At 42.3% G+C, this 17,557-nt stretch overlaps 1 protein-coding gene across 1 annotated transcript in view; it reads right to left on the reverse strand.

Moving 5' to 3' along the window:
- LOC147685139 (uncharacterized) overlaps nucleotides 1–17,557 on the reverse strand; it is a 371,142-nt gene that overhangs the window by 59,143 nt on the left and 294,442 nt on the right. The window contains exon 5 of the mRNA XM_086941061.1: nucleotides 7,883–8,002. Coding sequence (XP_086797187.1) covers nucleotides 7,883–8,002 — 120 coding nt within the window. The remainder of the gene's footprint in view (nucleotides 1–7,882; nucleotides 8,003–17,557) is intronic.

Consider the following 17,557-nt stretch of genomic DNA (forward strand, 5'->3'; position numbering starts at 1 on the left):
AAATTATAGGCCGATATCTCTCATAAATTTGGACTGCAAGATTTACGCGAAGGCTCTAGCATGCAGACTAAACACCGTTCTACCCACCTTAATAAACAACTCACAAGTGGGGTTCCTAAAACACCGCCTTTCTAACGACAACACAAGACTCCTATGTCATGTTTTGGAGAAGTCGAAAATCTCGAACGTCCCCGCAGTAGCAATCACCCTAGACGCGGAAAAGGCGTTTGATAGGGTGTCATGGCCCTTTCTCCGGCAATGCATGCACATATTCAACATGGGTGATAGTTTTATTGATATGGTCATGTCATTATACGCCTCCCCTTCGGCTAGAATTTCCATCAACAGCTTGCTATCAGATCCATTCCTTCTTGAACAAGAAACTAGACAGGGCTGCCCCTTATCTCCCGCTCTATTCCTTTTGGCGATGGAACCTCTCCTCCGCCACATACAACAGAATGTTGATATTAGTGGCATCACCTTCGGCGATCAAAGTATTAAAATTGCTGCTTACGCAGACGATATCCTGATAGTCACTGAGAACCCTGATACCTCTATAGCCGCACTGAGGAACTCTATTGATTCCTACTCTAAGCATTCAGGCTACAAACTGAATCGCGACAAATCGGAAGTGAAACCCCTCAACATCTTCACTAATAAGGAATCTTTAGGCACATCAGGATTAGTCTGGCAAAACAATCACATCAAATATCTAGGTATAGAATTTGGTAGCTCCATCATAGAGACATTACAGCACAATGAGAAACTCACGCTAGAAAAAATAAAAACACACCTAGACGGATGGTCACCCCGCTTCATCACTTGGTGGGGCAGGCTAGAGACCATCAAGATGATGATTACACCGCTAGTAAATTACCTAATTACCATGCTCCCCTTGTTGCTGTCCCAAGACTTTCATAATAGATTAGATAAAATGATTAACAACTTCATCTGGAAAGGGAAAAAAGCACGCATCAGCCTACAAAAACTGAGATTGGATAAATCCATTGGTGGAGTCAATCTCCCAGACTTTAAGAGATATCAAATAGCCTTTTTAGCGAAACAGGGATCCTACTGGCTGTCCCCACCAGTGGACTATTCACCGGTGTGGCTAGACATCGAAAAGGCGCTCTTGGACGGCATTCCTCCCATCTCGATCCTATCAATGAAAGTACATCAGATCCCATGCTCTAAGCCCATATTTACCAACACCAAATTAGCTTTGCTAAAAATAGATAAATTGCTAGACTCATCAATAAGAAAATCTAGGTGGGAAGTGATCTGGAAAAAACCCTCAATCACTTACAAAGGTAAACCACTATTCAACCCAACTTGGATCAAGAAGGGAATTGTTTTCCCCCACCAATTCTACGATAATGGCTACCCTCTGCCCTTTACAAAGGTCCAATCGTCATTTGGGTTAGATAGTTCCGACTTTTACACATTCCTTAACATTAAAACAGCCCTTACTAAAGCTGGATTAACATCCAAACAACCGGCTCTTCCTTCCCTCCTCTCCTCTCTAAACAAAATTGGTCACCAGGTCTCGAGGCTGTACAAATTGCTTAGCCCACAATCATCCACATTAAATACCAAAACATCACAATTCTAGTCGTCATTCGCCTCCTTCCCCATATCGGAGCTGGAATGGTCCACGGCGTGGAGATCTTGCACGAGTCATAAAATAAGCCCTACCTTATCACAAGCCAAGTTCTGGCTCATGCATAAAGTCTTCTGGACGCCGGCTCGCCTATACGCACACAAACTCAGCCCTGACGCATTTTGCTAGAACTGCAAGAGGGCGGAGGGAGATCTGGACCACCTCATCCTCCAATGTGACTGCGTCTCAACGTTTTGGGATAGGGTATTTGACTTCATCCACAAAGTATTTAATATCTCACCTGCCAAAGAACTCCCCTACCTGGTCTTCGGTTTTTACTAAAGAAACCCAAATCCCGGAAACAGACAAGGCCCTCCTAGACCTCCTACTCACAGCGGCTGTGAAAGTCGTTCTAAACAACTGGAAAGATACAAAAAAGGCAAGATTTTCCTGCTGGCTAAACTGGGTGATTAACCTACGAGGTGCAGATAACATTTCTCTACAAAACACACCAGGGCGACCCTCACAAAGGAAACTTTGGAACTCACTGGATATCTACTTCAAAACCCATAAACCCCTGTGATCATCTGAAGCCTGAACTGCTATGCCGCATCGTGGTGTCCCATATATCATCTAACATATTACATGGCACATCTCGTATCTTACCTCTTACCTCTATCCTTTGCTCTCTCTTTCTATTATTTTCTTCTTCCTCCTACCTACTTCGATCCTCTCCAACCTCTTTGCGATATCTATACTGTCAGGAGCCCTGCATTGAAAGGCTTCATGGCGGATTACCACATTACCTTCGTGACCGTCCCGAACAACATGTAGACCATCATGGGACTTAATGCCTTTCCCTGCTAAATTCACGTCTTATCCTCTTTTGAATGATGTATAATCACATGTATTGGTTTTATGTACATTGCTACTTCTGATTTTTTTTATTTTTTTTTATGTTACAAAACCCTGAAATTTCCAATAAAAACTTTTGAGAAAAAAAAAATGTCTTTAGCGCCGGGAAACCTCCGGGTAGCTGCGCGCTCTATAAAAATAAATATAATAATAATAAATTGCAATTTTAGGGCAATGTCTGATGAGATGATCCGCGATCAGATCATTGTTCATGTCAGGAATAAAAAAATCCAGGAAAAACTTTGGTGCATGGGTGATCCCAAATTAGAAGAAACTATTGCTATAGCTAAATCTACAGAAATGTCGGAAACGTGGATGGACGTTGTTAAGCAGAATTCTAATACCAGTAAATCCACTCCTGAAGAAGACGTCTGTATTGTCAAACCAAAGATGGATAACAATTTTTTTTTTCCTACACAAGGAAAGACTAAGAACCCTTTTAACAATTTTAATAGCAGGAGAACAGATCAATCCAATAATTCCTTTTTTCAGGTGTAGGCAGCAAATCACATATTGCTTCATTTCAGGGCTGCCCTGCTATCAACAAATAATGTAATATTTGTGGAAGATTAGGACACTTTAGTAATGTTTGCAGAGAATAACGTTATAATAGTCAACCACGATTTGGGCAATCACGTTCATCTACCAATAGTTTGGACTCTGCAAAGGTGGCTTCCATTAACAATAGTGAGGAAGTGAATCACGAATCTGACAGAGGTTTTGTTGTCTCTATTGTTCAAAAAGGTTGTGTGATGATAAGCAGCATGAAGTCACCAAAATGCATTTTCCATATTCTCACTATTGAAATTGAACTCATGGTAGATTCAGGATCCTCATGGACCAATATTACTAGAAAATACTTTAATGAAAAATTGAAAGGTGTATGTGATATTTCTAATTTGCAACAATCAGACATCATTGCTGAGAGCTTTGATGGATCTAGGATTGATATTGAAGGTTATTTAGGAGTACCTTTAGCCTTTAAAGGTAGATCAGCTCACATAAAACTTTATATTGCTGTTAAAGGAGTTAATGTTCTCGGTTGGCATGACCAATGGGAATTAGGTATTACTCTAAATCCACGTGCTAAAGATCCTGTTTCCCTTTGCAGTGAGCAAGATATGGTAAGTGTCATGTGTCATGGTTTGGAAGAATAAAAATGACATGTCTTATTGGAGTATTAAGTATAACAGAGTTTTCTGTGACCAATTGGGAAGATTGAAAAACTTTGCACACAAAATTGTCCTTAAGGAAGGTGCTCTTCCTGTGAAACAAAAATTGAGAGGAGTTCCCCTTAATATTAGGGATGAGTTAACCCTTTCGATGCTGATGACGAGCTCAGCTCGTCATCACCCACGGGTGTCGTGTGCTGATGACGAGCTGAGCTCGTCATGGTGCCACTAAAATGGCATTTTCCAGCACAGGGGGGGGGGGGGGGGGGGGGGGGAACGCCCAGCAGCCATGTGGTTAAAGGAAATGTTAAATGACTTACTGAAAGACAATATTATTGAACCCATTGAGTCCTCAGAATGGGTTTCACCAAAGTTTTAGTACGGAAGCCTGATCAAAAGTTAAGAGTTTGCATTGATTTGAGGGCTCCTAATTCCAACGTCATTATTGTTTGCCATCCCCTCCCTAACATTAATGAGCTTGTTTATTTGTTTGATGGTGCGCAGATCTTCTACACTCTAGATCTTAGATCAGCGTATCATCAAATTGAACTTACCAAGGAGTAAAAAAAATACACAGCTTTTATTACACCAATGGGTCTGTTTCAGTACAAAAGGATGCCTTTTGGATTGGCGTCTGCAGCCTCGGTTTTTCAAAGAGTCATGTTCCAAATTTTTAGAGATCTTGATTTGTTGGTCAAATGTTTCCAAGATGATATTTTGTTTTTTTCCAAGAATGAATTAGAACATGTGTCTTATTTGGCTAAGGTATGCAGAAGACTTGGAAGTTGTGTTCTCACTCTCAAAGCGCACAAATGCAAGTTGTTCAGAAGATCCGTAGAGTATTTAGGACACACTATCAGGGGAAGGTTTAGTTCCTAAAAAATCAAACTTGGAAGCTATTCTAAAAGCTCCAGCTCAAAGTAATAAGGAACAGTTATTCTCGTTTTCAAGTATGTGTGAATACTATAGTAAATTTGTTGAAAACTTTGCACTTAAAATGGAACCGTTAAGGAGATTGTTAAGGCAAAGTAATGTATTTGAATGGAAGGATGAACAAGAAAAAGCTTTTGTTAATATAAAAAATTATATTGTCAATTCAGCAACCTTGAAACCATTCAGGATGGGAAAAAAATGTATCATCACCACTGATGCTAGTTTGTATGGCCTCGGTTGTGTTTTGTCTCAAACTGATGGTGACATTGAGTGGAATGTGGCTGTTCATCTAGGATGTTGAATGAGACGGAGCGCAAATATGCTGTGATTGAACGAGAGTTGCTTGCTTGTGTATGGGCTATTGAACATTATAGAATTTACATCTGGGGCAGCAAATGTATTCTTAGAACGGACCACAAACCACTTTTGCACATATTATCTGTTGGAGGGGGTTGGAATTCCACAGCAAGAATTGCACGTTTGGCATCTAAACTTCAAGAGTACAACTTAACAGTAGAATACATACCTGGGAATAAAAATGTTACTGCTGATTGTCTCACGCCTTCCATGTGAAAATAGTAGTGATAATGTGAATGAGCTCAAGGAAGTTGATTTTATTTTAGGAATCTCTGATTTAATTTCTTCTCAGTATCAATATATTACTGAACAATGTTGGAAGGAATGCCAAGAAGTTGATGAGAGATACAGGCTTCTTAAAAAATGTCTTTTGGAAGGGTGGCCAAGAAAAACTAATGTTAGACAGGATTTACTTCCATTTTACAATGTAGAAGAGGAGTTATGGTGTGAGGGTGAGTTGATTTTTAAAGCTGGGAAATGCATTCCACCTAATGGAGTACAAGAAATGATTTTAAAATTAGTGCACAAAACACATCCTGGAATTTCTGCCATGAAGCATTTAATAAGATCATATTTTGGTGGCCAGACATGCACAGGTTAATTGACCGCACGGTTAGAGTGTAATGAGTGTTGTGCTAGTGATAAGATGTTGAGACTGCATACTCCACCTGTCAAAACTGTGAAGTGGCCTCAAATTCAATGGAAAAAGATTGCTTTTGATATATCTGGCCCTTTCAGATTTTATCAGAAGCTTCACGTTTTGCTTTGGTTATTATCGATTATCACTCGAAATGGCCAGAGGGGAATTTTGTGGCTAAAGCCACAACTAGTGCAGTTATTAGTTTTTTCAAAGAGGTTTTTGCACGAGAACGGTGTCCATTTACTTTAGTCTCCGACAATGGTGTGCAGTTAGTCTCATCAGAGATGGAATTGTTTTTGAAGAATTGCAATATCAAACATATTCGCACATCTCTCTATGAACCTCATGAGAACAGACAAGTTGAGCATTTAATCGTGTTTTGAAAAGTTTTGTTTCTGACGCAATTAAAGATAAAGGTAATTGGTTGAGTGTTCTTAGAGAAAAATTATGGACTTATCGTATCACTCCACACACTACCACGGAGATCAGCCCTTTTAAATTACTTAAAGGAAGAGCTCCAGCTTCGGACATTTGTCCTTGGTGGTTTAAAGAAAAATGTAAAAATTTGGTAGAGGATGAAGTTGACATTCAAGAAGTTGCCAACAAAATTAGCTGCAAGCAGGACAAGATAGCTACATGGTACATTAATAAGTGGAAAATAAGGGAACACAATTTGAAAGTGGGTGATTGGGTCAGGATTTTGAAACCTTTTCTAGTCAGTAAGCGTATGAGTAAATATGGTAGGCCTATCCAAATTGAACAAAGTATTTAGTAATACAGTGATCACCCAAGATGGTAAACTATGGCATTCAAGGAAAGTGGCCAAGTGTCCTGTACAAAATGCTAAAAAGTTTCAGGAAATGTCTATTCAGTGTAACAAATTCAGTCATGAACCAAAATGTGATTCTGTGGCATCCAGTATAAAAACAAATGATGTACGAGTTAGAAGAAGGCCTGTGTCTCTGCAAGATTTTGTATAATTGGTTTTCGTTCTTCATTATTTCTGCTTTGAAATGAGGGAGATGTGTTACATTTTATATTTATAGTGTATTGTTATTATTCATATGTAAATCATCTTGTTTCTTTAAGGCATGTGACATGTTATGTTTCTTCATTGGTTCTATATTCTAAACAGAGCTTTGTTCATGTATCATTCTGTACTGATCGGCAGTTGCATCCTGCTGCTGTCCTGTCAGAACCATATGCTGTGCGGTCTAATAAATCATCTTAAATGTAACCTTCGGATTGGTTTATTACATAAATGTAAGCAGTGGGAAGGCACAAGCCGCCCAATCAAAAGGACAATAAAGAAGAGTAAAGGAAAGAAGGCTTTTGAACAAGGATCAAGTGAATGCATTGGACAAGAAAACAACCAATGGTAAGCAATTTTCTGACAAAAAACCCACTGTAAGCACTAGTATTGCTCACTAAAAGTCTTCAATAATAGCCAGCTAAAAGCAGACTGCAGGCAAAACCTACACACCATAATCTGGACCCAGTAGACCCAAACAATTACCTGCCACTAGCAAGAAGAGCAGAAAGTAAAAGGAGGCACTGTCTATAAAAGGCAAGCAGATGTTTGCACAATGTCAAGGGATGCGGACATCGTAGAATAAACAAATATGTGACTGCTTTCTTTATTAAAAGATTCTGCTAAAGTCTTTCTTGTAGTAACAGGCAATTCATGATTTAGTATCTACGTCTGGCTCATGCTTATACAGGTAGGCCCATCACAAAAAAAGCGGCACTCCGAATAAGTCTGTCAGAAACACGGTACACATAACTTCGATATATGCCAAGCAATGGCTTCATTTGGCATGTGTAACTATTAAGCCCATCAGTGTAACACTGCAGCTTACTCGAATGACTGTTGCAAAACGGCAGTGTAGTCAGAAGCCAAACATCCACACTGCTACAATTAGTACACATCCTAAATTCCCAATCAAGTTCTGTAACAAACTGAAGTTGTTTTAAGTGCCAATGACCTGAGCTCTTAAACAGATATTCTTCCCTGCACCAATCAATTGCGCATAGTGGTAACAGGGTCCCCACATGGGTAAATCCAGGCTAAGTATTTGCAGTTTGTGAAGCATGCAGAGCCATTGCTCTACAGAAATATTTGGAATGAATGAAGTTAATAAAATGATCACCTTGCTGGTGGCCGCTACCAATATGCTCTCCAGAATGCATTGACCGGTATGAGGCACCCTTTAGTAACCTGAGAGCAACTTATAAACATTAAACATGGCTTTTAGCTTTACTCACACTCTGGAACACTGCCAACACTGTCGTCTGTTGAGTCACGATCATCCTCACAATTGGGATCAGAGTCGTAGTCATCATCTGGTATCAATGAAAGTAGGAACGCCTCTGTAATGTCCTCATCTGTGCAACAGAATTAACCAAAGTAATTTATTATATTCAACGGAATACCATACATGTGGTTAGTAAGGCGGTTGAACTCAAAATATCGTAACCGCAAAGTAACAAACACCTGCTCAGTTTCTTGGAGAGGTTTCTTACTGTGCCCATTACATGTACATATCAATTACAAATCACTCCAAACTGTGTTATACCAAAATAAGAATTTTGTAGGTATATATGTTTTTGTGGAAAGAACAGGGACTTTAGAAGTAGCTTGGTATAATTATTTACTAAGTCTCTGAGCACGGTTCCCTATTTTATTTCGGCTGTAGTTCTGTCTTAAAAGCTAAACACAACTTACTAGATACAAAGGACTAGCAGTTAAGAATACAAAATAACAAACAAGCTAAGAAAGGAATGATATTTCAATCCTGAAGGCTTTACTGTGTTTATCCTTTTTGATTCGGGACACAAAAGCCATTTTCAATAACACAGGAAACTCAGCTGCCACAATCTTTTCTGACAGAAAATACATTTCACTTTAAAAACAAGGGGAGATTAATTACTTCACCCTCAGAATTGTAACAGGTGCCCTTTGTGGAAGACACCCCTTACTATTAGGTAATACATTCTGCATGACTCCAATTGCATGAGCATTTTTACCATCTTGTAGCACAGAATGCACTTCCCCATGGCTCTGAGAAAATGCAAGTATTGACTAAGACGATACTCTATGCTATAGCCTATATAAAACAAGAAACTAATGTAAGGGGCTACTGTTCCTATAGCAGAAAGAAGTGATGGACGAATGCAGGGGGATCCTTGGGATTATTTCTTGGTGCCCTCACACATCCAAAAGGTGTCATGCTTCATCATAGGGTGTGCTCATTGTGTGGCCTGCGCTCCAATGTCCTATGGGCCCCATGAAGGGCCACTTTATAGGAGACCTTTTTATTTTAACTCGTAATGAAGTATGCGTAAAGGCGGAGAGTGTGGTGGAGTGAGTGTGTGAAATAAGGCGAAGTGAAGCTAAAACTATCTAAGGGGTACCAAATAAACAAGCATTGGAAATGCAATAGGTCTCGCATTAGGAAAGTTTGAGCTATTGGTCTTATAAATGATTTTTTTTTATTTATGTGTTGTTTTTTTAAATAGCTAAGTTAATAGCTTTGTCATTTACAATGCCAATAGTTATAACTTTCGCAAATGTGACACCTATAGCATTTGTATTGCCACATGTTTTGTATTTACGTGACTTAGATGTATTGATATTACAAATAACAATGGCTCTTAATTTTTTTAAATAATTAATACTTAAATAATTTATTTCATTTGTAATGTCAATAGCTTAAACTTTTGTAAATAACTTTTGTGAAGATTATGTTCAGTGTTTTTTATTGTGACGAAAATCCAAGAACAGAAGTGAAATATCGTAATAAAGCTTGAAAACAGCTTGTAACATTGAAAGAACATATTTGAACCAGTGATGCTGTGATGGTGCTGAGTGATGCTGTGGTGGTGCTGAGTGGGAGATGGGGAGAGGGAGAAAAGGGAGAGGGTAAAGAGAGGGAGAGAGGAGAGAGAGGAGGAGAGAGGGGAGAGAGAGGGGGAGAGAGGAGAGAGAGAGACGGAAACGGGGAGAGAGGCGGAGTCGAGGCGAGAGGAGAGGGAAGAGAGGGAAAGGGAGAAAGGGAGAAAGGGAGAGGGAAAGGGAGAGAGGGAAAGGGAGAGAGGGGAAAGGGAGAGAGGGAGAGAGGTAGAGAGGTTAGAGGGAGAGGGAGGGTAATAAGAGAGGGGGAGGACGAGAGCGAAGGACGGAGGGGAGAGAGAGGGGAGGGAGAGAGAGGAGAGCAAGCAGAGGGGGAGATGGGGATGGGGAGAAAAAGGAGAGCAGGGGGAAGGTAAAGAGAGGGAGAAAGGAGAGAGGGAGAGAGGAGAGAGAGGAGAGAGGGGGAGAGAGGAGAGAGAGAAGGAGAGAGTAAGAGAGAAGGAGAGGGTAAGAGAGGAGGAGAGGATGAGAGGAAAGTGAGGGAAAGGGAGAGTGAGAGAGTGAGGGGAGGGAGAGGGAGGGAGGACGAGAGGGAAGGAGGGAGAAGAGAGGGAAGGAGGGAGAGGAGAGGGAAGGAGGGAGAGGAGAGGAGAGGGAGTGGAGTGAGAGAGGGAGAGAGAGAGAGAGAGAGGAGAGCAGGGAGAGGGATAGAGGAGGAGAGAGTGAGAACCATGTTATTGACTCCAGCACCATGAAAAACCAGGAAGGCACGTTTGGTTTAGGAGCTTGATGCATAATAAAAAGAAAATCACAGACGCATTACTCCACTTTAAGGAGTAACACGCATAATGATTTGGTCTAGTAGTTTGTGAAATATTGCTCTGTGTCATATATACACACACACGCCTAGTAAGGAATATGCTACTTACCAGTATGCATCTGTTCTTGGCATAGAGGGCTGCAGAGTGGTACATTATGAATAGATCGCCATCTGGTGTTGGGCTCGGATGATTGCACTTTGTTTTTCTCTTGGAGAGTCTTTTGTATCTTGGTGACTCCTCCCTTGGTTGGTAGTGCGCATGGGCATCGGCTCCATCCTTAGATTGTTTTGCCATAGTAGGGTTAGATGGAGTAGTATGATAGAATACAGATAAGAATGCCCATGTAAGTGTATCTAAATAAGATAATGTTGGAACAGACACAGGTTTCCGGGGAGGCTGGGAGGGCATGTACCACTCTGCAGCCTTCTATGCCAAGAACAGATGCATACTGGTAAGTAGCATATTCCGTTCGAGGCATATGGGCTGCAGATGGTACATTATGAATAGACTATACAGCAGTTCTCTCCCTAGCGGTGGTCGCCCGTGTCTGTTGCAACTGTCTGAAATAAGGTTTTTAATACCGCTTGTCCCACTCTAGCTTGTTGTGTTGTGTGCACATCTACACAATAGTGTTTTGTGAATGTGTGCGGTGTAACCCAGGTAGCTGCTTTGCATATGTCATCTAGTGGAATGTTTCCCAAAAATGCCATAGATGCTCCTAGTTTACGTGTAGAGTGAGCTCTAGGAGGAACAGTTAATGTTCTCTTTGCTTTTAAGTAGCATATCTGAATGCATTTTACAATCCACCTGGCAATGCCCGCTTTAGAGATGGGATTGCCTTTATGTGTTGGAGAAAACGCAACAAATAGCTGTTTTGTCTTTCTGAAAGTTTGTGTTCTCTCTATATAGTACAATATTGCCCTTCTAACATCCAATGTATGTAGGGCTCTTTCTGCTACTGTTTGTGGTTTTGGAAAGAAAACCGGTAATTCCACTGACTGATTGATGTGGAATGCTGAAATTACCTTTGGTAAGAATTTTGGGTTTGTTCTAAGAACCACTTTATTTTGGTGTAACTGCATGAATGGTTCTTGAATCGTAAAAGCCTGCAACTCACTTACTCTTCTAAGTGACGTGATAGCTATGAGGAAGGCCACCTTCCATGTGAGGAATTGTATTTCACACCTATGCATAGGTTCAAAGGGTGGCCCCATTAGTCTGGTAAGTACTATGTTGAGATTCCAGACTGGGGAAGGTGGTCGTCTTGGTGGAATGACTCTTTTGAGTCCCTCCATGAAAGCTTTAATTGCTGGTACTTTAAACAGGGAAAGATGTTGCCTGTTTTGTAGGTACGCCGCTATGGCTGCGAGATGAACTCTGATAGAGGTATATGCTAAGTTACATTGCTGCAAGTGTAGTAAATAGCAAATGATTTGTTTAGTGGTTGCGTCCAGAGGGTTGATGTGCTTACTGTTACAGTGTATAGCAAACCTCTTCCATTTTGCTGCATAGCATGCTCTGGTGGTAGGACGTCTTGCTTGTTTAATGATTTCCATACATTCTGGTGGTAAATCTAAATATCCAAACTCTATGACCTCAGGAGCCAGATCGCTAGGTTCAGTTGTTTGGGATCTGGGTGCATTATTTCTCCATGGTTCTGTGTAAGATGCATGGGTAATAATCTTAGTTTTTGATGTGGCACCTGTGAGAGTTGTAGTAGCGTGGTGAACCACGGCTGTCTTGCCCACGTGGGTGCCACTAGTATCATTGACATTGAGTGTTGCTGCAGTTTCCGAACCAGTAACGGAATTAGTGGGAGAGGAGGGAAAGCGTAAGCAAATTTGTTGGACCAATTTATCCATAGTGCATTGCCCTGGGACCGTTGGTGTGGGTACCTGGATGCGAAGTTTTTGCATTTTGCGTTCTGATGATTGGCAAACAGATCTATCTCTGGTTGCCCCCATCTCTGGAAGAATGGCTGCAGTATTTGGTCGTGCAGCTCCCATTCGTGTACCTGTTCTGACTGTCTGCTTAGGATGTCTGCTATCTGATTTTGAACTCCTGGTAGGTGTTCTGCTAACAGATAGATCTTTTGAGGAATGGCCCATCTCCAAATGTCCTGTGCTAGTTTGGATAGTTGGAGAGAGTGTGCCCCCCCTGTTTTTGAATATAATACATTGCAGTCATGTTGTCTGTTCTGATCAGGACTGCCTTGCTTGTTATTTGCATTTGGAAAGCCTTTAGTGCTAGAAATACTGCTAATAGTTCCAGGTAGTTGATGTGCAGTTTCTTTTGCTGCACACTCCACTTCCCCTGCACTGTGTATTTGTCCATATGCGCTCCCCATCCGGAGAGCGATGCGTCCGCTGTTATTATCACTTGTGGAATTGGCTCTAGGAACGACCGTCCCTTGGAAATGTTTTCTGTGTTCCACCACTTCAGAGAGCGATACGTCCGGTCGTTTACCAACACCAGATCTGTAATCTGACCTTGAGCCTGATTCCACTGTGTCGCTAGACACTCCTGTAGTGGACGCATTTGTAACCTGGCATGTGGTATTAGCAGTATGCAGGAGGACATCATGCCTAACAGTTGCATAAACACTCGTGCTGGTAGTGAGTGTTGTGGTTGAAATCTTTGTATTAACCCGACCATTGTCTGTATCCTGATTGGGTTGGGGTATGCTATTGCCTTTTCTGTGTCTATCGTAGCCCCCAGGTATTGCTGAATCTGGTTTGGTTGCAGGTGTGACTTTTTGTAGTTCACCGTAAACCCTAGGTGGTGCAGCAATTGAATTGTCTTCTGTGTGTTGTGAAGGCATTCTTCTTGTGACTTGGCCTTTATTAGCCAATCGTCCAAGTAGGGGAAGACATGTATTTGTTGTCTTCTTAGGTGTGCTGCCACCACAGCTAGGCATTTTGTGAAAACTCTCGGTGCTGTTGTGACACCGAACGGAAGGACTTTGAACTGATAGTGTTGTCCTTCTACTACAAATCTTAGGTATTTTCTGTGGGCTTTGTGAATTGGGATATGAAAGTAAGCGTCTTTTAGATCCAGTGTAGAAAGAAAGTCCCCTTTCTTCAGTAAAGGGAGTACTTGTTGGAGCGTGACCATATGGAAATGCTCCGAATTTATGTAAGCATTGAGAGGTCTGAGGTCCAATATTGGTCTTAGGGACCCGTCTTTTTTGGGGATTAGGAAGTATAGAGAGTATACTCCTGTCCCTTGTTGATTTTTTGGGACCTTCTCTATCGCATGCTTTTGTAGAAGTGCTAGTACTTCTTCTTTTAACAATGTCAGATGATCCTGACTCATTGGACGCTGTTTGGGGGGGATGTTTGGTGGGGTAGCTGTGAGTTCCAGGCAATAACCATGTTGGATAATCTGTCTCACCCACTTGTCTGATGTGATGTTTTCCCAGACAGGTAGGAACTGTGATAGACGTCCCCCGACCGGTGTTATGTGGTCTGGGGGGGGAGTTCTATGAAGTCACTGTTTTGGGGTTGAGGCGTTGCGGTTGTTATTATTTCCGCGGCCTCTACCTTTGTTGTTGTTACCCCTGTAATTTCCTCTTGAATTGCCTCTGGGTGATGTAGGTGTGAAAGAGGTGGATTGCTGATGTGTTCCTGTATTTTTTGAGCCCCCTCTATAGGTGGATCTACGAAAGGAACCTCTTTGTGTTGGCTGTTGCAATGCTCCCATTGACTTCGCCGTTTCAGTATCTTTTTTCATTTTTTCTAAGGTCTCATCTGTGTTTGAACCAAAAAGTGCCTTTTGATCAAATGGTTGGTTCAGTAAGGACGTTTGTACTTCCTGTTTGAATCCTGAGATTCTAAGCCATGCATGTCTCCTTAACATGACACTGGTGTTGATGGATCTTGCTGCAGTATCTGCTGCGTCTAGGGCGCACTTAATGGAAGTATTAGTTATTATTTTACCTTCCTGTATTAACTGATCTGCCTTTTTCTGATGTTCTTTGGGGAGATGTGTGATGAGTTTTTCTAATTCATCATAATGTGCCCTCTCATAACGTGCAAGTAGTGCCTGTGTATTGGCTATACGCCAGCTATTTGCCGCTTGTGATGCTACTCTCTTGCCTGATGCATCTATTAATTTTGACTCTTTATCAGGTGGAGGAGCCTCTCCTGTAGATAATGAGTTTGCTCTTTTACGAGCGTTTGAGACTACAAGCGAGTCCAGAGGTACATGCCCTTTGATAAATATTGGATCCTTTGGAGCCGCCTTATATTTTTTATCAATTCTTGGGTTTAGCACCCTAGCCCTCACTGGGTCTTTGAATATTTCTTCTGTGTGACTGAGAAGACCCTTCAACATAGGAAGAGTACCTGATGTTCTTTGTGCATAAGGTAGCGTCTCTAACAGGAAATCCTCTATTTGAGGTTCTGTATGTATATCTACTTTATGACATTTTGCTGCCCTATTAATGAGCTGTACAAACCCTGTGTTATCATCAGGTGGTGAAGGCTTAGAGGGATATAACTCTGGGTCGTTGTCCTCATCTACCCTACGTCATAATTTTCCCATGGGTCATCCTCATCTGGGATGGTTTCATCATCCCCTTGAGGTTCTCCCTCCCCTGGATCACTATCTACATCAGACTGAGGTGTAGATGGTCTTGGTGTGGAAGGTGTAGGAATATTTGGCATAGTGTGAGGAATAGGAGAAGAGGGTGTGACTTTAGGTCGAGGAGAAGCAGGAGGAGTTGTATTTGTCCTCAGTGTTCTCTTTTTTGAAGGAAGAGATTTATCTTCTGTCTGTTCATTCTTTCTCTTCTTCGTCACTACTTTGCCAGTTTGCGGATCGATAAACAAAATCTTTTGTTTGGGATCTGTCTGTTGCTCCTGAATCAGTACCGAAGGTCCTGGTTCCGAAAGGTGCTTATGTTTTCGATCGTCAGTGTTCGGTGTTTTCGGCACCGAGTGTCTACTCGATTCCGACTTCCTAGGTATCGAGTGAGTCTTGGACGACGAATCATGTTTCTGTTTCGACATGGAATGTTTCGATACCGAGACTTCCCTTGTATGGAGCTTCGGTGTCGAAGTCGATGTCGACCTTTTCTCGGATCCGACATGGTGGGAGGCCGAGTGTTTCGGTTTCAGTTTCGGTTTCGTTGCCGGGCCCGAGGGCGGGGCGTCGGAAACTTTTTTCTGCGGTTTGACCGGGCTCGAAGGCGGGGTCGTTACCGCACGGGGTCGGTTTTTCGGTAAGGGGACGTCGTCACTCACGGTTTGTTGCACGTCGAGTTCTTCAACATCCGATTGGTCCCCTTCCGACCCCGACTGATCCTCTTCTTCCTCAATTTGTTCGTCTCCGAACAGCTCCGGGATCGCCTCCGACTGCATTCTGGAAACCTCGTGTCTTCTAGCTCGACGATTTCTAATCGTTAGCTTGGAGGAGAATGCTGCGCAGGCTTCGCAGTCCCTGGATTCGTGTTCAGGCGATAGACAGAGGTTGCACACCTCGTGTAGGTCCTTGTGTGGGAACTTAGCACCACACGTTGGACATTTTTTGAATGGAGTCCTTTCCATGGACCCCGGGCTTGACTGCGTCGAGAAAGGCCTCCTGTTCGTCGACGTAGATCAAAGTTTTTTCTCTTCGATTTTGAATTCGCAACGCGTCGGAATGGAAATGAAACGCGTTCGATAACAATACCGTCGAATTGGAAAGGGAATACGCGCCGATAAATCACTTTTCACTGAAGTTGATCTGGAGCGTCTCGATCCTCATCCGAACCCGATGGCGGAAAAAAACAATCTAAGGATGGAGCCGATGCCCATGCGCACTACCAACCAAGGGAGGAGTCACCAAGATACAAAAGACTCTCCAAGAGAAAAACAAAGTGCAATCATCCGAGCCCAACACCAGATGGCGATTTATTCATAATGTACCATCTGCAGCCCATATGCCTCGAACATATTTGTTTTGATTCATCTCAATGTTCTGCTTTAAACAGTGAATGTAACTGACAGTCTCACAAGATGTCCTCGGCAAAATGAGTATGAGATACTGCGTACATTTAAGACCACGTGTGTCCCACAAAGGCCGCTTGACTTGCCACATCGATTTTATTGTTCTTTTTATTAAAGACAAATTAATACATAAAATAGCACATTACAGACAAGTTAAAAGAAAAGGATACACGGCCTGGCGGCCGTGAAACTGAAAGCACGGCCGTGGGCGGGGCCTGCAAAGAAACAGGAAGGAACTGCCGGGAGAACGTCCTGGAACCCTGCACGCTGAATGCTGGCTGCCGAGGGACACGTGGAAAGAGCCCGGTGAGTGGAGAGGGAGGGGGGTGTACGTGTTTGTGTGTTCGAGTGTGTCTGTGCCTGTCTGTGTGCGCGTGTGTCTGTTTAAGGGGGTTGCATGTGTGTATGCTGTGTGTGTGTGCCTGTGTATGCGTGTATCTGTGTATGTGCGCATGCGTGAGTGTGGCTGTGTGTGTTTGTGCACGGGAGTTTGAGGCAGGAGATGAGCACGGCGCCGTGCGCGCCCACAAAGTGAAATCTGCTCTCGTGCCTATCTTGTGTCCACATTCCCAGAAACGGGTGACAATAGTCGTCGAGCAGACTAAGCAATGCTTTGCATTGCTTGCGTCTAGGCTCGGCCTAAAAATGGCAAAATGTAGAAAAAGCAGTGTTTGCTGAAAATTAACACATCAAGAAGTGAATATACTGTCCAGAATAATGCATCATTTGAATCCATTAAAAAATGATGACTGTCAAATGTCTTTAAAGGTTTGTCTGATGAACTTTGGCTGTCATTTCCATCGTACACATCAAACGGTGATGTTTACAAACGGCAAATGCATATACAAATGGCAATTATTTTGGGGTTCGGCTTGGAACTAATTGTTCACTTACCATTATCATACCTGAAATATTTACATCACATGCTGCACCATCAGAATATGCTTTTTGTGCATCTCAACTCTGGGCAGATTGTACAGGAAAAAATTGTGTTTTAATGTCACTGTGTACAATGTTTTACTCCCTGCGCCAACCTGGTACAGTGAACTAGATCATCAGGTTCTCAACCCACTGCACTGCATCCTAAAGACAATAATTCACAACACCACAGTACTCAATTATGCACATCGTCCTATGGAAATTAACCTTTCATACTCCACTCGGTCGGTGCAATGGCATCTTAGATCCATTAAAGCTACCACTCTGCACTGCATCTTGGGAACACCAATTCACTAAACTGCACTGCATTATATGGAGCATTCACCATTGCACTCAA

The sequence above is a fragment of the Lissotriton vulgaris genome, chromosome 10, assembly GCF_964263255.1.
Source record: "Lissotriton vulgaris chromosome 10, aLisVul1.2, whole genome shotgun sequence".
NCBI lineage: Eukaryota > Metazoa > Chordata > Amphibia > Caudata > Salamandridae > Lissotriton > Lissotriton vulgaris.